General features: G+C 42.7%; 2 protein-coding genes and 1 long non-coding RNA gene across 4 annotated transcripts; 2 read left to right on the forward strand and 1 right to left on the reverse strand.

Annotated features, from left to right (window-relative positions):
• Positions 1-129: 129 nt before the first annotated feature.
• On the reverse strand, positions 130-8,216 carry LOC110951841 (protein shisa-2). Its single transcript, XM_022195088.2, has 2 exons — positions 6,578-8,216; positions 130-2,230 (listed from the first exon to the last, which is right to left on the reverse strand). Exons 1-2 carry the CDS (start codon positions 6,879-6,881, stop codon positions 1,665-1,667), a joined length of 870 nt encoding a protein of 289 aa, XP_022050780.1. The 5' UTR covers positions 6,882-8,216; the 3' UTR covers positions 130-1,664.
• Positions 8,217-8,621: 405 nt separating this feature from the next.
• Positions 8,622-18,240, forward strand: spice1 (spindle and centriole associated protein 1). Of its 2 annotated transcripts, none has more exons than XM_022195073.2 (18): positions 8,622-8,776; positions 8,971-9,069; positions 9,728-9,775; positions 12,396-12,536; positions 12,649-12,751; positions 13,734-13,852; positions 13,964-14,052; positions 14,134-14,276; positions 14,402-14,515; positions 14,593-14,867; positions 15,267-15,398; positions 15,506-15,632; positions 15,726-15,851; positions 15,957-16,384; positions 17,196-17,367; positions 17,449-17,515; positions 17,929-18,004; positions 18,081-18,240. In XM_022195073.2, the coding sequence occupies exons 2-18, from the start codon at positions 8,971-8,973 to the stop codon at positions 18,135-18,137; spliced, it is 2,316 nt and encodes a 771-aa protein (XP_022050765.2). In that variant the 5' UTR covers positions 8,622-8,776; the 3' UTR covers positions 18,138-18,240. The 2 variants fall into 2 exon arrangements, with proteins under 2 accessions (XP_022050765.2, XP_022050766.2); XM_022195074.2 differs by having other exon boundaries at positions 17,929-17,992.
• A 3,091-nt stretch (positions 18,241-21,331) lies between these two features.
• Positions 21,332-21,979, forward strand: LOC127531325 (uncharacterized). Its single transcript, XR_007938393.1, has 2 exons — positions 21,332-21,620; positions 21,927-21,979. It is a non-coding gene; the product is annotated as an uncharacterized LOC127531325 (long non-coding RNA).
• Positions 21,980-22,818: the final 839 nt, after the last annotated feature.

The following is a 22,818-nucleotide window of genomic DNA, read 5'->3' on the forward strand; positions in this document are numbered from 1 at the left end:
TAGACGAGGAAACAATATTTTTTGGTGCCCATAAATGAAGGCAACAGGAGGGTTAAAGCAGAATACATTGCTATTTTCTGTCAGTGTAAACATGACAAAATAGTGAAAAACAAGCTTTTGACACACCACTTTCTGTTCTAATATGTTTATTTTTTTTTCAAATTCATATGAAAAATGATTCTCCTGCATCAAATCTCTTTGTTTCAGACGGAGCAAACACATTCAGCTTAAGTGAATCCACTGTTTTACAGATGGTTTTGTTTTGTCTCACCCAAGCTGCCCACTGTAACTTACATCTTTGTGCGTGGAGAACAGAAGAGGTGCACAGACATGCAGGTTTCAGGACATGTCAGGCTACATGCTCAGTGGAGCAGCACATTCCTCAAGTTGCAAGTTTCTCAGGTGACCCAGCAGTGCAACAACACGCACGATGGCTTAAAATTCAACAACTTTCGCTTATTTTTTCAGATTAACATTCAATAACTGCCACTTCTGTGTCTTTCTTGAGTGGAAAATAATGAGTCAGAGGTGCCCTGGAGCTGCCTGTACTAATGCACTGAACTGTGGTGGTGTTAAATACACACACACCTCTCACAGGAGAGAAGTGAAAGGGGCAGCTGGCAGAGTTTTTGCTGTATAATTAACTCTGTAATCTTCAGAGAACTGCCTCTCACTGCTCTGTCACACACTCACACTTCCAAGGAACATTAACTGCCAGCCTCGGGTGAATATTGTCATTTTTGGGGTCTGTGAGTGTGTTTCCGCTCAGGGCAGTTGGGGTTTTTGTGTTTTTTCTTTCTGGGTGGCAGGAGGGGGGTTGTATAGTAGGGTGGAGCGTCACAGTCCGTGTCCTGTGTTCACTTCATTAGAGTTTAAACGGCCTACAGGGAGATTGCGACTGCCTTTCACATCACGCCACCTGCATTTCCCATTACACAAAGTTCACTCACAGTTACTCATACAACCACTTCCCTCCACACTTCACACTGTCCCAACCTCACACACACATACAGTACAAACATCTATCCACATGCTTTCTTTCTTCATACTTTTAACACAAACAAAAATATACTGTATTGTAGAAACCACTCACAGTCATTCACAAGCACAGATGTGCACATGGCATAAACAGCATGTGGTCTTTTTTTTTTTTTGCTTGAATATCCATTTGTCATACAGTCCCCTGCTATAAATCATCCAGTCATCACTCATTCCCACACATATAAGCCAACAAATCTTTTTTTCTCCATCACACACACACCCAAGCAAACACAAATACGTGCAGCCTTTACTTGAGCTGTAGGCTGCAGTGAACTGTGTATTATTATCCATCTGGGCTATATAACCCTCCACGATGCTGTTTTGTCTTCGCATCAAGACAGAGAAGTGTTTACACATCCATTTTACCCCATCGCAGGCTGAGCTTTGCTCATTCCGACTTGCCAAGAGATCATATGAAACACTAAACAGACACACACCACACACCATAGCAGAGCAGGCCCCGCTACCAGCAACAGCTTTACGAGTCCTTCATGTGAGTCTGATTCCCTGCCTTTTGTTTTCTCACTCTGGCGTAAAGGTCTCTGCCTCAGCCCTCACAGGTTAAACTTCACAAGTCAGTCTTTGCAACAAAGTGGTAGAGTGGTCTGCAGGTTGGCCCCTCATCACACCGTCACTGGAGGGTATTTCTGGTCACTGGTGACACTGGACCCTACGTTGAGAGGAGGGCAGGGGGACTGGAGGGGTCTGTATCCTCCCTGAGTGGGGTCCAAGAAGGTTGGGGTAGGGGACACGGGGTGGGCGTAGCCGATGTACTGCGGGTGCAGGAACTGTCCCTGGTGAGGCATGATCTGGGTGGCCTGCTGGCAGTTGAGAACGGAGAAGTTGGTGGGCATGTTGACGAAGACGCTGGCGTCGGGCGGCAGACAGCAGGAGGCCTGAGCCCGCATGAGGGGAGGCGGTGCAGGACGGGGGGCGGCAGGTGGAGCCGAGGAGCTGGACGAGGTGGCTGTGCTGGACTGCCGGGATGAGGAACCCCTGGAGGTGCTCGCCATCATGGGGATGGTCTCCAAGAGGCGCCCGCTGCTGGTCCCGCCTCCTGTGGCACCTGATGATGACAGTTCCTGCTTGGGCCGGAGGCAGCGGCAGCAACAAACGGCAACCACAGAACCCACCAGGATGAAAGCTACGAACACGGAGCCCACGATCAGGAAAGGCACGTAGATGGGCACTACAGAGATGAAAGAAGAAGATGACAGATTCACATTAAACCAAAAATGTTAAATGATCTGTATTAGCAGCAGAATATTAAGTTGAACATGAAGCTTCATGCTCACGTGTGTTGCTTCTCTGCACAAGAGCTCCTACATGTGAGTGCAGATTGATTAAGACAGTGAAACAAAAGACTGAGCAAGATGGGGCTTGGAACAGAGCAGGAGAACTGAAGGTACACTGGGTTTGGGTCCCCAGGGAGTCCCAGGCTCTCATTAGCAGGTATTAACTTTGTTTTGGTCTGTTTTAATCCTCTGCTCCCTGCTGTGTCCCACCCTCCTCCACCCTGCAGGCTTCGGTGTGATTGCATGGGTGACATTCTTCAGCCCGACTGACCGCAGATATTTGTGACCCCTTTTTTTTTTCTTCTTTGGCTATTTATGACGAAGCCTTTGAAAATAACTTACTCAAGTTGAACTACAGAACTTGGCATCAGCTTAAAGAAAGGTATTAAAGTGGACTGATTTAATGTAGCTGAATAGGAGGTTATTCAGGCCTTTAAATCAGTAGAGTGAGCCAGTCACTTCTCACTGACCTTTTATTTCTTTTTGTTTAAAGCAGCAAATCATACTCCCAAAGTGTGTAACTCTCCTGATTCCACCAGTCAGAGCATTGTTTGCTGGGTAAAGCAGCAGAAGCATTACTGAACAGGTAGAAGTCGCGACATTTTTATATGTGAAGATCTCAGTTTCAGTCTGCAAATTTGTGAAGTGAGCAGGAGACGCTCCAGCAACAACTTGGAAACATGATAACTTTCCCCTACAGTTTTTCTGACTGTACTTCTTTCACCTAATAGCAAAAGCACAGATTGAATGTGTTTGGCTGAAACAGGGTGACATTCTAGATGAGGTCACTGATGAGGTGTTTTCCCTCAATCGTTCATTCCCAAGCTCGTTGGCACAAACACCTTAAGAACACAATAACGTCCATGTTACATTATAAGTGATTAGTTGTGTTTTATTGTTCCCACAGGGTGTAGTTATTTTCCACTTTGAATGTGCCCGTGTGTTACGAGGTGTAACTGTATGCCAGAGAGAGAGAGAGAGAGGTGGCAACTGGCTCCAGTTTCCTTTTGTCTCTGGGCTCTTTGAAATACATCCACACGACTTTGAGAAAATGCTCATCAAAAGTAGCAGGGTATTAAAAGGATTACTGCCTGAAACTTGTTAAGAGCTGGAGGTCATTCATTGGCAGAGCCTGGTAACAAAAGGTGCAGGCCAGCGGCAGAAGAGGCCGAGGCACGGTGGCATGAAACAAACCAGGACCCTGACCCATTTCCAATCGACAAGAAGTGGTGTCAACTTCAGAGACGAATGTACCTCACAGCTACACAGCTCCCAGTAAACAGGTTTCAGCATGCACTTTGTGTGGAAGCACACATAAGAGCACAAATATCTCAGGGAGACTTTCACTAGCTTCTTTTCTTGCACTTATATGGCCTCGACCTCAACTTTTCTGCCTCCACTCCCTTTTTTTCTGCATGGGTGACGAGGATTAGTAATAGTGAAAACTTTCTTCTTGTGTTACTTCATGCCTACGTTCACTGCAGAGCTGCGTTCCAAGATGCTGTTCTGTAAATCACTGATGCAAGAATAAAAAGGTCCTGCTTGAAGCTGAGCATACGAAGTGGTGGAAGAAGTACTTTACTTAAATAGAAATAACAACACAACCGTTTAAAAATGCCCTACTATAGTATATTTCACTGTTGGATCATTAATAATGCGTCAAAGTGGAGCTACTTTTAACTGCAGTTAGTCCTGCGGTTCCCATCCCGAGGGTCGCTGCCCCTCCAAAGGGTCACCAGATAAATCTGGAGTGTCAGGAGATGATTAATGGAGTAGACAAGAAGAAACAAAACTAAGAGCAAGTTTCCATGCTTGCAGCTCTGACAAACTGTGCTCAGGCACAGTTTTGCTTTGAGCTGAATGCTAATGTCAGCATGCTTACATGACCACATGCTGATTTTGAGCAGGTACAAAGTTTACCATGTTAACCAGCATGTTAGGATGCTAATTCCACACAGAACACGGCTGATTTGCATGTGTTTGATCCCAAACCAAAGCCTGTTGACCTGGTTATGGTGCTGGATGAACATTTAAGGGTCCGCTAAAGTTAATTTCCACCCACAGAGACACCTCACCAGCAAGTCTAAAAGCTCACTTTGTGCCAGACAAATATTTTCTTTGTTGTTTTTTTGTGGAATTTTGTAGGATTTTACTTCTTGATTTTGAATCTAAGTTAAACCATTTGGGAGGTTTAGGGAGGAAATGTCTTTTCAGAGGAACTGCCAGCAGCTCATAAACATGTTAAGAGTGACAAAGCAGACTCGCAGCGGGTTTTGCTGAAAGGGGTCACAAGTAAAAAATGCTGTAAATCCCTGGTTTAATAATTAGCATTGTGCTGTAGATTTAAGGCATGTGTGAATATGATTTATATGAAATAATAACTAATATTTCTCTGAGTTGTCGTGCAGTACAGGCGCTTGATTTAAGTATGATTATTTTAAAACCAATAAGTCCAGTATTCCACTGAATATCACCACTGAGTATAAGGATACTGAATCCAGTCTGAAGTCAGCCCATGAAAGCGCCCTGTATTTCAGTAGAAGGACTTTATTTCTCTTGCTGTGAGTGAATCTCAAGCGCAGAAGTCTCAGTCTGTGCACATGGCAGTTGCAGCCCTCCCATTGTTCCCTGTCACTCGTCCACACCTGTTGCTGCAGTTGAGCTGAGGCAGCTATGCTACGGCAGCAGCAGCCCCCTCTCTTAAGCCCTTGTTTTGGGCAGAGTCTTTGTGGCTGGCTGGCTGGACTCCCCCTGTCTCCTCAGGCTATCCCACGGGCATTCTCCTGTTCCTTAATACCATATGTTCCTTCATGTTGAGCACATTAATAATTTCCTGCCTGTTTTTTCCTGACATCATGGTGTGTATCTTTCTGAGATGATGAATAGGCTAGTTGAGAAATGTATAAAATGCACAAAGTGAACTGGGCTTTGCCTGAAAAAACACTTCCTCCTTTCTTAGTGAGAAAAAAAGCTGCTTTTCTTTAAATTATTTTGGCTGGAGGCCACTGGATGAAATGTATATACCTCTTCCTGCAGTGATAAGGCATGATAGTTAGCAAATGACAGATTATAGCTGGAAGACCAAAGGGGGCATAAAATCCTCCAGGGGAACATGAAAAAGTCTGTGCTGCATTTTTCTCCCATGTCCAATATTTGGACCATTATCTACTTGCTGTTTTTTATTCATGGTGTTGTAAGCAATGATGAATGAGGTCCAGGAGCAGAAAGTAGTCTGCACTGTCACTTAATCCTCTATATAGGTTGGGAAATGTGGGTTATTTTTGCTTCTGGTTTAATGATGCCTTTCTTAAATGTATGTATGTGAGTGTCTTGGTTGAGTGTGAATTCCTTCAGGCCCACAGACACTGGAGAAGCTGCAGTGGGGGAATTACAGCAGCAACTTGACAACTGGAAAGAGACTCCACAAGCCTGGTAGGAAATGATACATAACGCGATTTGTGATTTTTTTTTTTATGAACAGGGCTGTCAGCACCCTTGGCCAGCCACTGTCCAAGATCCGGTCAAGTCCAAACTTGATCCCCGTGGGGACAGCGTGATCTGAGCCCGGCCCCTCTTGCACTGTTACAGAACAAACACAGCTATTTATAAAGTGCAGCAGCACGGCACAGTTTGCCATTTGTGCGGGCAGTTAACTGGTTTTTTGGAGGAGTCTGCTGTCTCCTGTGCAGCTGTCGTTGCCAACCGGGAACAGGCAGCAGATGAATCCCCTGACAGGGAGACACTGTGAGTCTGCCGAGGTTTATGAGAGGAAACCAAAGCTTGTAATAGCTCCGCATTTACAATATCAGATTTAAGACATCCTGTGCATGCGCTTTGGGCACTATTAAATGTATAAAGATGGCTTATTCAATATTTTTAGATTAAGAAACATTAAAAAAAGATTTAACTGAGAATGCACTCATTCCACTGAAGCAACAGGTCAGTAGCAGTGCATTGTCTTTTACACATTTCAGTCTCTCTCTGGCATTAATCACTCTTAAGTCTACAGCATTTAAATGCAGATTAAAGGCTTTTTGTTGAGACACTTTCTCCCCTCATGATTAAAACACTTGCTGAATCTTATCTTTATACAGTTCTTTGTCTTTTTTCACTCCCCTTTGCCTCTTCTGCTGTTCATTTGCACTTTATTTGTCATACTATACTTGCAGTAAAAGGTGGCTATGATTATTATTATTATCCACAATAACTGTGTCAGTATTGGACTTTAAGGGCTTATATACCTGCACCGGAGTCCTTGTTCTCTTTGCTGTCTGCCCCGGGCTCCTGTGCCTGCCGGTCGTTATCGCAGCTGCCCTGATCCAGTCGTGCGTCCGTGCTGGAGCAGCAGTAGCGCAGCTCGCATTTTCCACAGCAGATGATCGCGTCCTCTGCGTCGATCTTCTCCGGGCACTGGAACCCTTCTTTCCAGACACCCTGTGCGTCGTGCCAGCCGTGGCAGTACTCCCCGCTGGCTTTCACATCAATTATAACCAGGAGCAGAGTCACAATCGTGGTGACAGACATCGGGAAACCTCCTCCCCACATTCTCGGCCAGGTGGCCCGCAGCCGCACGCTGGCGCACCGGAAAACACAGAGAGGGTTTAGTCTCCGCGTCGAATCTGGACAAGAGGACGATACGCTGGGCCTGTGCGATAAAGGGTGCCGAGGGGATGAAGTGAGGGAGCCACAAACCACTTAGAGCCTGTCATTTGTTAGAGGAATCCCGTGCGTAATTCAGATCCAGCGTCTCCAAAAGTGGCTCCGTAGCGCAGGCGATTATCCAGGATTTGCGCAAAACACCGAGTAGATGCTACTGAAAGTAAAATTGTCACAGAAAATATGGACCTCAGCTTAACAGATACTCCAGTTGTAAACCTTCAGAGTTCTGGTAAATCCAGTACGGAGCGACTAATGGATTTCCTTTGGCACCGCAGCGAGTTTGTCTCCTCCTAGCTCTTCAAATGACTTTCCGCAGGGTTGCAGGGAAACCAACACTTGTAGTCTGATCCATGGGCGCACAGCTGCTGTAGCTCCTGAGTCCTCTCACCGCAGGGCCCGTGCGTAAAGATAACGTTTCAAACTTTTGTGGCGTGGTCTGCATTGTTGAGTGTCAGAAGTCAGTCAGCCAAATGTTTGTCAGTCCGGCCAGATAGAAGTGCAGCGCGCAGGATCTATCCCACTTTGTGTCAGAGGGAGAGGGGCGTGTAGGACGTAAGATGCAAATCCACACCTCACTGTAATCCAGTGACAAACTGCTGGAAAGACCAGAGTCCTGTTTAAGCCTTTGGAATAAAACATACAGCGTGAAATAAAAAGATGTTTCAGTATGACCATATAAATATGTTTCCTTTCAGACCATCTAGTCCCCCAGACTGGACTCAAACGTTCAACTTTCAGCCAAAGAAATTTACATCTCCATCAGATGCTCTTCAGATCTTGAAGGTATGCAGAGAGACTTCTGCAGACTTTTCTGGTTAAATTAATTCCGAGTAACTTCCATGCCACCTCTGCTGAGCTGTTTTTACTTTTAAGGTGACACACCTTGTCTGCAGTGCTGTCTTGACGCAGCCTCTGACATCATTCCACATCAGGGATTTGCTTGGAGCGGTTGCCCCAGAGTTCAGTTACAGTTTGAGGTTTGTGCTGAATAAACCTCCCTGTCAGTTCTGTCCTGGTGAGGAGCAGCTCATACTTTTGGCAGTTTGGCACTTTGCCTGCAGAGACCTCTGTACTGCACACACTAACACAGATTTAAGTGGTGACATTGCCATCTAGTGGTGTTGCCAGATGTTTGCACATCTGGCAGGGGGAGAAAAAACCTTATTAGGGCTTGGTGATTATTAGAGGGATGCGTAAATCCAACATCATGATGATTTTTGGCACCAACAGTCAATAGGATAGGACAAATTCTGTTTTTTGATATTATTATTAACAGCATCATTATTATATCATTATTTGAACAAAAATATGACCTCTGGTAGCTGTAGCATTTCTGTTGTTTCATTTACAATATTTATTAGAATTATTTAAGCTCAGAAAATGCACAAAATCTAAATAATATGGTGCATATTATACTACAAAACTTCAAAATTTAGTGTTCTGTATAAATCAAGCTATATATTTAGAAAAAAAACTGTCAGTAAATGTGTTGATTAAAAAAGCACCGCTCAATTATTTTTTACAGCTGTTTAAAAAAAAGGCTCATTTTCCATCACTGAGCCTGTTTTATTAGCAGAACTTCATTTCCCATCATGCTCCACCGTGAAGCGGTATCCGTAGCAACAGCGCAGGAAGTGGCGCGCAACTGTTGAAAAAGTATCACACAACAAACTGAGCCGAAGGTTTTGATGCTGATGAACGTCGTTAAGTTGAAAGTAGCAGCTTTAAAAACAGTTTAAGGGACTTTTCTTGTTGCTCACCGTGGCTCCCAGTCGTTAAATGTAAGTTCTGTTTGAGTTTTAATGTAGCATTATGAGCTAACGGTGCTCAAAACTTGAAATGTGAATGAGAATCAACAGCTAGCTTAGTTTGTTACACGCTAAGTGGACACATCTGCTGAATAGTTTGTTAGAAAACGACACGCTGTTTCTATGTGAATTCATAGGACTAATGTTTTCATATTGTCCATGGACAGATGTCGTTTGTGAGAGTGGGGCGTCCACAGCAGTACAGCAAAGGGAAAAGGCCTGTTGGTCCAAAGAAAGCAGCAGCAGCTCCCAGAAGAGCGTGGGTGGTGAGTACTGACAGCTTCCACACCATGTAAACAAAAAGCACGTTTCTTCTGTACTTGTACTTCATGTTTCTGCTCAAGTGGAATGCTTGATAAAGTAGTTTTTAAGCTAGAAAAAATGGAAGATAATCTGCTTATCTTCACCTTATTTATATAGAAAAGAGCATTACATATCTTTAGAGTATTACTTATGTGCGGAGCAGTCAGCCTTTTTTATCCTGTGTAGGGGTTTTCACTTCTTTCTTACTCTAAACAAAAGTTAAAACACTTTTGAGCTGTTGACCTGGTGACAAATTCTCAACCACTGAGTTTATCTAAAATCTAGTCGGGTGTGGCTTTAAAGGGCTTTGCTCATACAGCATGACCAGTACAAAGATATTACTTTGAGCAGTGACTTTAAAAGGTCACCTTACAATGCAGCTTTTATTCACAATGCCGATGGCTTGCTGGATGCTGGCATGTCACTTAGACCTAAAGGTTAGCCTTGAATGTCCACAACTCCACAATTTGACATCTAAGAAATAGTTTTAGACAGCATGGCACCACTCAGGATGAGTACTTTACTGGTGCTGCTTATAGGTCTGGTGCTCTAACTGTATTTTTAGGAGTTTGTTGTAAAACACCTTTTGTTAAAGTCTGACCACTGAATCTTTTGTTTCAGAGCACTGTCAATGACCTGTCTGTGCACAAGCTGACACCTGCAGAGCTGGTAAGCTGTTTGATCATGTGCTAGTTGTACTGAGTCTTAGTACTTGATTTGTGTACTTTCTCTTAGTTTGTGTAACTCTGGCTTATTGCAATGTCAATAGTATTTAATCAGTAATACAAACCCAATTCCAATGAAGTTGGGTTAAACATAAATAAAAACAGAATACAAAGATTTGCAAATCATGTTCAACCTATATTTAATTGAATACACTACAAAGACAAGATATTTAATGTTCAAACTGATAGGATTTATTGTTTTTAGCAAATAATAATTAATGTAGAATTTTATGCCTGCAACATGTTCCAAAAAAGCTGGGACAGGTGGCAAAAAAAGACTGGGAAAGTTGAGGAATGCTCATCAAAAACCTGTTTGAGACATCCCACAGGTGAACAGGCTAATTGGGAACAGGTGGGTGCCATGATTGGGTATAACAGGAGCTTCCCTGAATTGCTCAGTCATTCACAAGCAAAGATGGGGTCAGGTTCACCTCTTTGTGAACAAGTGCGTGAGAAAATAGTCAAACAGTTTAAGGACAATGTTCCTCAACATACAATTGCAAGGAATTTAGGGATTTCATCATCTACGGTCCTTAATATCATCAAAAGGTTCAGAGAATCTGAATGCCCGTGACCTTCGATCCCTCAGGCGGCACTGCATCAAAAACCGACACAAATGTGTAAAGGACATCACCACGTGGCCTCAGGAACACTTCAGAAAACCACTGTCAGTAAATACAGTTCGGCGCTACATCCGTAAGTGCAACTTAAAACTCTACAATGCAAAGCAAAAGCCATTTATCAGCAACACCCAGAAACGCTGCCGACTTCTCTGGGCCTGAACTCATCTCAAATGGACTGATGCAAAGTGGAAACATGTTCTGTGGTCTGACGAGTCCACATTTCAAATTGTTTTTGGAAATTGTGGACATTGTGTCCTCCGGGCCAAAGAGAAAAAGAACCATCCGGACTGTTATGGATGCGAAGTTCAAAAGCCAGCATCTGTGATGGTATGGGGCTGTTTTAGTGCCAGTGGCATGGGTAACTTACACATCTGTGAAGGCACCATTAATGCTGAAAGGTACATACAGGTTTTGGAGAAACATATGCTGCCATCAAAGCAACGTCTTTTTCATGGACGCCCCTGCTTATTTCAGCAAGACAATTCCAAACCACGTTCTGCACGTGTTACAACAGCTTGGCTTCATAGTAAAAGAGTGCAGGTACTAGATTGGCCTGCCTGCAGTCCAAACCTGTCTCCCATTGAAAATGTGTGGTGTATTATGAAGCGTAAAATACGACAACGGAGACCCCAGACTGTTGAACAGCTGAAGCTGCACATCAAGCAAGAATGGGAAAGAATTCCACCTACAAACGTTCAACAATTAGTGTCCTCAGTTCCCAAACGTTTATTAAATGTTGTTGAAAGGAAAGGTGATATAACACAGTTGTAAACATGACCCTGTCCCAGCTTTTTTTGGAATGTGTTGCAGCCATAAAATTCTAAGTTGATGATTATTTGCTAAAAACAATAAAGTTTATCAGTTTGAAAATTAAATATCTTGTCTTTGTAGTGTATTCAATTAAATATTGGTTGAACATGATTTGCAAATCATTGTATTCTGTTTTTTATTTATGTTTACCACAACGTCCCAACTTCATTGGAATTGGGTTTGTAATTCGGTCCCTTTGCGTGTGTGTGTGTGTGTGTGTGTGTGTGTGTGTGTATGTATATGTATATGTGTGTATAAAGGCCCGGTCACACCGCCCGAACTTTGCTGGAGTGTTCCTTGAACGGTGAAAAAAATTCATCACCGCTCGTAACCGTTCACCACCGTTTAACAGAAGTTGGCCCCCGTTAAAGCAACGCCGTATACGCTCGGCCACCGCTGATGTTTCTGGAGGGGCCCTCCTACCGCTCCGAAAGTTTTGAGCTGCACAAAATATTGCGAGCGGTGAGGAGGGGGCAATTTTCCGCCCCGGCAAAGTTCACCCCTGCTACAGTAAAACTGTATCACGATTGGTGCACTAGTCCAGCAGCAGAATCAGAACCTCCTCAGATTGCAACAAGCTGTTGACAGAAGGAGAAGAGAGAGAAGAAGGAGAGACAGAGTTGTGTGGGTCAGACAGTGGATACTGAGAAGGCCTGAACATGGACTGTATGACAAGCTGATGGTGGAGCTGAGGAATGAGGATCCACGAGCCTTCCAGCACTTCATGAGGATGCCACCAGCCATGTTTGATGAATGATCCGTTCAGCTCCTTAGTCACAAGCGGTATGCCGCTAAACCAACTTTATACCCCCGCTGAGCCAACGCCCGCATGCGCAGAACTCCGCTATACCAACGCTCGCTACCGCTAAACCAACGCTCACTACCACTCGCTACCGCTAAACCAACGCTAAAGCAACGCTGGCTTCAGCGGTGCACCGCTAAGCCAACGCCAGTGTTTTCGATTTTTTTTTCCCATTTTGTGCGCGGTGACGAGCGTTGTCGAAATTCGGCCCCCCCTCCCTACCGTTCAAGGAACGCTCCAGCAAAGTTCGGGCGGTGTGACCGGGCCTTAACATGAAAACAGATGATGTTGTAGCCCATGTAGGATTGTCTTATTCTCTTCTGCTTCAGAGTCATCGACATGAGATGCACAAATCTCACAACAAGGCTGCAGCTCAGTGGGAGCTTAAAGAAAAGGCCCTGAAACGTCGTCTCAGACACGCAGGGAGCCCTGGACCTCTGGACCAGGCCAGCCTCAGCATCATCAGGGAGGTGTGTGATTATTCGTCTGTACTATTTGTGTCTTCTGTGCTGGTTTGATGTTGCTGAATATTACTGTGTTTAATTAAGCTCAGTGCTCTTGCATGTCGCTGTGTTGCTGCAGGTTTTCTCTGATCAGCTTCTGCTGCAGGATGTGCTGGCCAGATCTGACAGAGCCATGGCTGTAGTCAAGGACCTGTTTGGAGATGCTCCACGCAGACAGACAGGTATTAAACAGCTTGTTTTATTATACTTGGAGTGATTAAATAGAATGCCCGGTGCCACCCGGTGTTTGTGTGTCTGTCTGTCTGTCTGTCTGTCTGTCTGTCTGTTAGCAAGATAACTCAAAAATGCCTGGACAGATTCAGATGAAATTTTGAGGGGATGTAGACTATGGTAAGAGGAAGAGCTGATTTAATTTTGGTGGCAATCCAGAAAGGATCCTGGATTCTTTATCACTTTGAATTTTTTAGTGTGTTTTAGTATGTGGTCCAAAATATGACAAAAAAAACATCATAGGTTAGTATGTCGCCCACCAAATTGGAACAAGGTGTCCAGATAGCTCAAATGGTTAAGAAGGTGATTCATAAACAGAACTGTGTCAGAGACGCTGGTTCGATTCCAGCTCATGATCCTTTACTGCATGGGTTTCCTGTTTTCCTCTCTATCCTTGGCGGAGGTCTGCACTCTCTGATTGCTTTTCTAGTTTGTAAAATGTCATTCCCACACCTGTTGGAAAAAGATGTGCTGGAAGATTAGGTGTCCATCCTGATATTTCTGTTTGCAGAGCCATAAATGGTCTTCTGTTGTTGCAGTTACATTACTGTTCAAAAGTTTGGGGTCACCCAGTCAGTTTCCTGTTTTCATGAAAACTCACACTTTTATTCATGTGCTAACATAACTGCACAAGGGTCTTCTAATCATCAGTTAGCCATTCAGCACCATTAGCTAACACAATGTAGCATTAGAACACAGGAGTGGTGGTTGATGGAAATGTTCCTCTGTACCCCTATGGAGATATTCCATTAAAAATCAGCCGTTTTCACCTAGAATACTCATTTACCACATTAACATGTCTACACTGCATTTCTAATTAATTTAATGTTATCTTAATAAAAAACTGCTTTTCTTTCAGTAATAATGACATTTCTAAGTGACCCCAAACTTTTGAACAGTAGTGTATCTTAAGTCACACGTGTATTTCCACAGGACATCCCAGCGTGACCATGGCTCCAAACTGTGACTCTGATACTGAACTGCCTGTTCTCCAGAGACCAGATCCTCCAACTCATCTGTCGCTCCTCAGCCAGTCTATGATGGATCAAGAGGTGTGTGTGTGTTATAGACTGTCATTTACTACTAGTACAGGCTTTTACTCATGTGCTGTATCATTTTTGGCCAACATTAGCGCGTTTCATTTGTCATTTTTTTCATTTCAGGCACTTAATGAATTAGAAGCTTCAGAAGAAGACCACAAACACATAAATTCCCATCCCTCTGGCAGTTCAGAATATAATGTAATCCGAAGGTACTCATCCCTCTGAGATAAACAGTACCTGCAAACAGTTGCTGCTGCCATTTTTATCGCTCATGATGCTTTTCTCTGCAGAACTAATGTAAGAAAAATGAAAATGCCGACTCGGGGTAGAGTGACGCAGCAGCAGAAAGTCTATCATCCCCACTATCACCATGGAGATGAGGATAATGTTCCAGTGACCCCCTGCATATCAGGCAGAGCACCAGACCAAGCAGGTAGGATGAAGAGATAACCAAATGAAAGGGGCTTGGTTCCATTAGAAAGGGTTCAATAATCTAAATGTTGTGCTGTATATCAGGTGTCGGATTTCTACATTTATACTCATCTAATCTTGTTACAGCTCTCAACGCCACAGTCGCTGTTCAGCGTGTTCGGTCAAAACAGAGTCAGTCTGAGGAAGGTGAGGTCCCCGTTTCTCAGGTCCTGAATCCTGAACAGCCTCTCAGCCAGTCAGGTAGTACAAATTTTCTTCAAAATGAAATGCTCAATATGAAAGTGGCACCATACTACAAAATGTTTTGTGTTTCATAGGAATGATCAGAAGTCACACCAGCAGAACCAGGAAGTGTGCTTCTCATAGTTCACAGCTGGATGGCTCCTCTGTGGCCTCGCTCAGTGGGGACCAGTCCAGTCTGGGGCAGCTGCAGTCCATGCTGGGTCAGGTAGAGGCAGACCTGGATGCTATGAGTCCTGACGCAGAACCAGCATCAGCACAGAGTCCAAAACAGCAGAGAACACAAGGCCTCACGGGATTCTCTGTCGCCTTGGTCTCCACAATCGGACGTTTAGTGCATCTCCTCAAACAGGTTCTGTAGTAAATCTAAGCAGCCTTATCAAGATTATTTTTAGATTGAGCTTTCCTCATGCATAGGCAAGGCTTTTCTCCTACAAATTCTGCCTTCAAAGGGTTTGTTGGACTGCTTTTGTTAGCTATTTAATGCTGAAGCTGTATTCAGATATTTATACCACTATTTGTGCATTATGTCTCATTTATGAGTTATCACATGTGGCATACATTCTTTAATATTCACTGTTTGTGTTTTTTGAAAGATTTCCTCCTTTCAAGCAGCCATTAGTCACACTGGTTTTATTTTCTCTTTTGTCCTTTATTTGTTGTGTTCAGTTCAGTTTTACGTTGATATATGACAATGCTCAGTCTGCTGCATCTGAATCAATTCATTTGTCGTCTGCCCACATTGTGTTAGAGGGAAGACGAAGCTCAGAAAGAGGTTGAGGAGAGAAGAAGCCTGGAGGAGCAGCTAAAAGAGCAGCGAGGGCTTATTGATGCTCTTACCGCTGAAACCATGACTCTGAGAGAAGAGGCTGCTGCCCTGCAGGTGGAACAGAGCTTAGTTTATTGTCCAGTTCTTACTGTGATAATAAACCATGCTCCAAGGAGTAAATTACAGCTCTTTCTTTTTTGTGTGTTGCTTGTACCTCTCAGGCAGGGTTGCAGCAGCGGACCGCAGAGCTGGAGCAGAAGTTGGACGCAGTGGTGTTGCTGATGGGAGGTCTGGGACTACTGGGGGAACAAAGCAGCCAACCCCAAGACTCTGACGTTCACACTGCAGGTTCATACTGTCTGTGTGCGTCTGTCTACATGAATATTGTCTGTATCTGTGGTTTATAATTGGTTTACTTTTTTATCATTTATTGTTGGGCAGTTTCTCAGTCTGCACCTGTTGCTGAGCGAGTTTCTGAGAGACTTCCTGAGGAAACGCAAGTTTCTGTTCCTCCTGCTGTCCTGCTCTCCCCACCTCGACAGACTGACAACTGGCAACACGTTTCTGGTAACCTGCAGTCTTATTCTTTTCAGTGTTTATCATTTCCCTTGATGTGTTCATCTTTCAGTCAGCTATATGAGGCCCAAGTTTGTGTTTTCTCCTCTTCCACAGTGGCTCATCCTGTGCCACAGCATCAGCAGCTTAATCCTGTAGAAACCCTGCATTCCTGTGAGGACTTCCAGGCTCACGGCTCAGCCTCTAGTCTCAACAGTTTACCACTCACCTCCGCCTCGTCACTATCGCAGAGCTCCAACCCTCTCAGCGCATGTGTCTCTCCAAGTGCAATGCTTGCAGAGATCGCTCAGCTGAACAGACAGAATGACGTGATCAGGGCTCAGCTCAGCCGGGTGAAGAGCCTCGAGTCAAAGGTGGGAGGATCGCTGAATAATAACAGCGAATGTGGAAGCTCGAGCTCCAGCAGCACAGGCAGAGTCACAGCTCAGAGTGTTGGAGAAAGAAGGATGTCTGGATCCAGCAGCAGCACAGGCAGACGGATCCAGAGAATCCGGACTCCTGAGAAAGAGCAGCTGACTCAACAGGTGAGATTTAAACTGAAGTTATGGCCCCCGAGCTGCATGTCAGACAGCTGTGAAAACCCTCTCACACACCTTATAGATAGTGGGTGTCTGTGTCTCCCATTATATGGAACTTTCTGAAACTGATGGTCCAACATTAATACCTACATCACTGGTCGATTACTAGCTATGTAGGGGTAAGAGAGGAATGAGCCCACTTTTCATGTGTACAACTAAATGCAAAAACATATGTATAAAGGTCTTCGTTTAACGATTGTCTAAAAACATCTTTATAGTGGCCAGTTTTTTTTTTTCAAATTTATCTTGTCTATTTAGATCAACTATTTACACGTTTGACTCATCATCTCAACATATCTCTATCAAGGTGACCTCCCTGCATGAGCTAAGAGGACACATTCATATATCACATTATGAGTATATTTAATTTTTACCAGGTTTTGTAAGAATGTTTGATGCCAAATATCTTACATATCTGAAGCTTTTAAGAATTAAATTCCTGTTTCTGAAAGCCAGCATCAAGTCTGTCCTAAGATGTAATATAAAATAAAAATATTAGAAAGTTTTGATCTGACTAGGTTGTAGGATGCAAGATTTATCTTCCACTTCTACTTTTTTTAACCAAAAAAAGTAGCTGACAGGAACAGTTTTATACAAATAAATAAGATCATCCAAAAAGAAATTCTGCATACTGTGAAAAACAAAACTTCCCATTTCTTGTCGTTTTCTTCAGACACCTGTAACTTCTTGATGTTGCCCCAGTTTTGGCAGAGATGATCCACATCCATGCAGGATTTGTTTCTGTTTTCTTACCCAGGTAACATCATCAAACAGTGTGGAGCAGCGCCTCCTGGAGCTGAACCGGCAGAGCGCAGCAGCCAGGGGTCGACTGCTGGACCTTATTGAGCAACAGAAGCAAAACGTTTCAGCCAGAGTGTCTCCCTCCGTCTCCCCCATCCCTCCCTCTGCTTTCAGCCCAAATACAGCAGGTACGGTGGGTAAAACCAGCATGTGGCTGTCTGTCTGATCACACATGACGGTGAAAAATCATTGCATCATATCATTTACAGCTGAAGGAGGAAGTCGAGAGGTGCTGCCTGAACAGGAGCTCTGGTCCCATGATGCTGCTGAGAGACGGTGAGTTCCATGAGGAGGAACTGCGAGGTTCTAGCTCATTTTGGACGTGCTGATAATAAAAGTAGTTTAAAAAAAGGGCATCTTATGCAACATAAGGCAATACTACACTGATATTTTCACCTCGAGATCGCAGGATTGGACTGCAGTAGAAAATTCAGCCTATTCTCACCAAATAGAGGAAATTTATCTGCTAATGAAGCTATGAAGTCACATAATTGTACCACAATAGCCAAGTGAAAAATCATTGATGTATGGATTATTTTTCAAATATGAAAGAGTTCTTTAACAATCTGATATTTTTCATGCACTTCATTTAATATTTCAGCATGTTTAGGAAAAACATTTGTCCGTTACATTTGTGTTAGTGTCTTGTATTATGCATTACTACATGATGGTTTGTTTCTGTGCTACAGATATGCTGGTTCTGATGTGTCTTCTCACAGCTTTGGAAGAGAAACCAGTGATGGCAAAACACAGGTACACACACAGGTAAACTGTAGATAAAATGTATTCACTCACTTTTTACCAAACTGGATCTAAACAAATCTTTCTTTATCCACATTAGATGGACAAGCCGAGAGAACGAGAAGGATGGTTTGCCTTGTCTGCACATGTGAGATGACGGGAGGGATAACCGAAAAATCCTGAGGGTCTTTAGTTAAAAGCTGTGATTTTTAGTATTTTATGTTTTTTAAAATGACTGAATTAAAAAAAATTTTAACATTTTTGTGACTTCTCGTTTTTTTTGTCCAGTTTTTTTTTTGTACCAGACTCCTTCCAAATATCTATCGTGAGTATTTTAGATGCACGATTAGCCATTTTCATTAAAGTTAATTAAACTGTGGATCAGGATGATCGGTTTCGTTCTCCAAAAGAAGATACTCACATTAGTTAAAGCAAATGCATATATATGTATGTGTGTTTACTGAAGGTTCCTTAACTCGAGCATAGCTGATATTTTTGTTCACCAAGTTGTTAAGCAACACAAATCTTGATTATTACGAGCTTATTTACTGTCAGTAATCCTGCTCTTGTTTTATTGATGATTTGTCACCAAATTAATCCACTCTAAATTTAGTTTCTCTGGTTTGTATGCTGTAACTTAAATGTCTCTGGCTTCATCTTTTATTTGGTGGACAGCACTTCGTTTCAAAAATATGCCTCTTGTAAGCTTTGTTATGGTTTGTATGTGAACACCACATACATTATATATCTTTGAGTGATATGTAAGCAAATAGAGTATTATATTCAGAGGTCCTGTTTTCACTCAGGCTAATTGAGATCTAATAATTTTCTCTGCCGCCCACTGAACTTGTAGCTTCATCAAATTTCATAATATTTTTCTAACTGCCTGGTCAAACTGTTTGTCTCTTTGTTTCTGGGGCTGTGGTTTGGTTATTCCACAACTTTGAAACATGTTTGCCTTCACTTAGATTCGATTTCAGTGTATTTATGCTTTTCAAACTGAGATAAAAGCTACACGCTGACGAGCCATGAAGAAAAAAGGAGCCGGAGTGAGAGTGTGGAGGAGGAGCGAAATAAAATATTGTCTCCTGTGGAAATTTAAGGTACACAGAGATACTATATCGGTTCATACACACAAATATTTTATTCTTTTCTCCCTGCTTTGTAATCTCTCATGTCTCAAAACTTTGTTTATCTTTAGGTTCTTTTCAGTCTGTTTCTGCCAGAATAGTTTGGCTTAACTGTGATAAACTGCAGGGATCGGGAGGAGCTTTAAATACATCTCCGTACATCAAGAGTTGGAGCTGTAACAAGTCTTCCTGTGCTGCTTTTCATCTCTCTCGTCTGGTGTTTGTCTCCAAATGCAGTTTCCCCCATACATATGTGCATTATATGATTTTCATTTACAGTCACTATTCCCTGCAAAATTGATCCTTACAAGAATTAACCTCAGAGGAATTCTTATTAGCCCAAAAAAGAGATGAACTACCATGATCCAGCTCACATTTGGTGACTGGTGAAGGTTATCTAATGTAATTTTCTCCCTGAAGCTGCCTGGTTACCATAAGGAAGAGGGCAGCCTGTGAGTGATGCACTGTAGCCATGGCACCAATTTCTGCATATGGTAGGAATAAACAATTATATTTGGCTTTTCCTCTTGTTTATGTTGTCTCTTTGTAATCTTTCCATTCATTTTTTACACGAGGTTCAGGAGAAAATGTTGCACTGCAGTCCAATGTCAGCAGGAGGCAGTAGTGAGCTGGTGCCCTTTTGTGCCTGCACTAGGTAAACCACTCACCTTTAAAAATTACTTCAAATATTTGTGAACATTTATCTGTTTCAAGTGGTGTAAAGTACCCTAAAACACCTTTCTGATCTCTGACTTTTCTTCTGCACACTGATTAACTGTCAATCCACACAAATCTGTGCACAACAGCAAAATAAAGAAGTTGCTGATGAAGAGGAGCAGAGAGAAGCTATCGACTTGTCCAGCATATCTTCAAAAATCAGGTAAAGAGCGAGACAAAGACATGAATACTAAAACTGCTTAATTCACAATGCCAAAATCTCACTGTATAATTTACACTAAGATTCTTTCTGTATCAGTTATTTAGTTGTACGTTGAAAAATAAATGTTATCCTTCAGCTGTTAAAAAAAGCAAATCTCACATAATCAAACTGCGTCGTGAAGCGTGTAAACAGAAGTGTGGCTGCAGGAAGAAGCTTGCTGTGCCTGACGAACAATATGTCTGTTTTGGAATTATTTCCAAACCCACATATATCGTTATCGGTCGATATCAGAATCGGAAATTGAGAGTTGGACATGTCGGCATATCAGTTGTCTGCAAAAATAGCCAATATCGGACATCCCTACTGTTGTAATAAAGAAACTACAGCAATGGTTGTCTTTCTCTTTAGACACTTTGACTCGCCAAAGTTGAAGGAGAACAGGTGTTACTAATAACATTCACAATGGCTCTGTTCTGCTCAAGTGTTCCAGTAAATCATGACAGGAGGACTATGAGTTGCACCTGTGTGTATTCTACTGTGACATGCTGAAATGTATTCGGGAAAGTGTGTAAATTGTTTATATCTTCATATAAGATGCTGTAGTTTTTTGTTCTGTGGCCAAGAAGACAGTCAGGAAAGGGGAAACTGGAAAAAACAGACAAAGAGCAACATGTATGTGTCTATCAAATCATCATTTTTTTTTATTATTTTCCCATGAAAATAATCATTTCCCATGTGAAAAAAGCTTAGATGGAGCTCTGCAGTGTTGCTTCCTCTAGAATGTGCAGATCTATGAAGTCGTCGTCTTTCTCTTCCCTCACCCCTCCTCTACTCGCTGCAGCTCGAGCACACCAGCTCACCAGCAACTGCTCAAACACTGCAAAACTACTCTGCACAGTGATCAGTGTAATATTGAAATAATTCAGCCATATGTGGGGGAAAAAACTGATTCCAAACATGAATAATGATACAGGAAGTCCCTTCAAGTTGCAGGATTGGGTCTTCAGGTTTGTCATGTATGGAACTGAGGACGTCTGATTCTGTTTCTGGGACCAAACATGATTTTTTTTACAGTGCATTTAGACATGTTGACAAGGTAAAAAGCTTGATTTTCACCAGAGGAAGTCTGTAATGGTTACCACGGTGTCATGAGACTCCTGATTTACGTGAGTCATCTTGAATTAACATCTATAATAACTCTTCCTATTTTCCTGTCTGGCTTTCCTTTAAGGTTGAGCAGTTAGCACCAATGTCCTTCTAGGAATTAACTGGAGATGTCAAGCAATGAATTTTGTGAGTCTGATTAACACGGTTGTATCAGGTGTTGTATTTTCTTTGTAAATGCCTTAGCCACTTGTACATGTTTATAATTTTATATTTTTCTATCGCTAAACTGGTCAGTGATTGCTTAGTAATACGTCATAGAGAATTTACAGTTAAAGCTTTATTTTGAAAGGACGTCCACTAGGTGTTGTAAAGCAGGAGTAATTACAGTAAAGCAGAAAGCAGCGCGAAAGGTCCGATGAGCAGAAAAAGGTGCTCCACGGAAAATAATTGAGACAAAACAGTTTTAAGGTGTTCTCAAAGCTGCTGACGGTCACTCTAGCACCTGGTTGATAAGGAGAACAAGGTTTGTATTGGAAACTGTTATTTACATGTGTTCTGATATAGTTATGAAGTGTATTAGTTGCTAATCTGCTAGCTAAAAGTAACATGGTCTATCTCCTGGTACAAGGTAAAACGGGATACAGCAAAAAGGTTTATATAAATACATAAATTCATGGTAAATAGCACTCTAATAGAGATTGTCAAGGTATAACGGTCAAGGATTAAAAAGCAATTCATATGGTAATAAATATGGCTAAAAAGGGCTATAAATATATGGCATAAAAGGTGTAAGAGTTGCTAATTGTATTCCTATTTGTCTGCATTGTAGCTCTTACGGTGGATATGGTCAAGGCAAGGCAATAAAACACTTTTCAACCACCAGTTAAAGAGACCAACCTTTATTTGTCAACCGGGGACGCTACATTCTTTGTAGTGCATGATAATATTTTTTTTATCAGTTGCATTAATAGTAACATTCTGAGTTATTCAGCTATAATGTATTGGGTTTATGTGTAATATATTGCCTCTTTATTTGGGTTTTCATCTTTACCATTTCCTATTTTTGTGTTTATTTGATAGTTTACTGTGGACAGCATCACTTTGACTTCACCCATTTAGTTTGTTCCGCTCCAACTGGATGCTGCTTCTCGTTTCCAGAATCAAAAAGTCACAAATAAGTGGTCATAAGCTGACTTACTCCCACTTCAGGTATTGTTTGCTGTCGGTTTTAAGGTTTGGAGCGTGGCCTGGAGGAGGAAGGAGAGCACTTGAGTTCTCCAATCAGCCAGGAGAGCTGTGTGGGTGATGGCAACGACCAGCAGGGAAATCAAAAGGAGTAAATATTGCAGATAATAACAGGATGGAGGCATAAAGGCGCCAGGGACAGCAGCCGTAAATGTGGGGTCGGAGGTCACAGTGGAGACGCAGGGGGAGGCGGGCAGGGCTCATTGTGCCCAGCCTGGCTAAGTGAAGGACGGGGTGAATGGGGATTAACCCCATCCCAGTGCCCCTCAATACCCCCTCCTCCACCGCAGGGCCCAGGGAAGATTCCCATGTGACCGTCACCTTTATGTGGGCCTCTCAGCACACCTCCTTTTACTCCTCACACACATATATTCACACATGCATGCTGCAACTTATAGTGGAGGGACGGCGCTCAATTGATATTAATTAGAGGACTTCTCAGTTTTTAGAAAAAAACGTGCGTGCAGTAAGGTTAA

The sequence above is a fragment of the Acanthochromis polyacanthus genome, chromosome 20 (genome assembly GCF_021347895.1).
Source record: "Acanthochromis polyacanthus isolate Apoly-LR-REF ecotype Palm Island chromosome 20, KAUST_Apoly_ChrSc, whole genome shotgun sequence".
Taxonomy (NCBI): domain Eukaryota; kingdom Metazoa; phylum Chordata; class Actinopteri; family Pomacentridae; genus Acanthochromis; species Acanthochromis polyacanthus.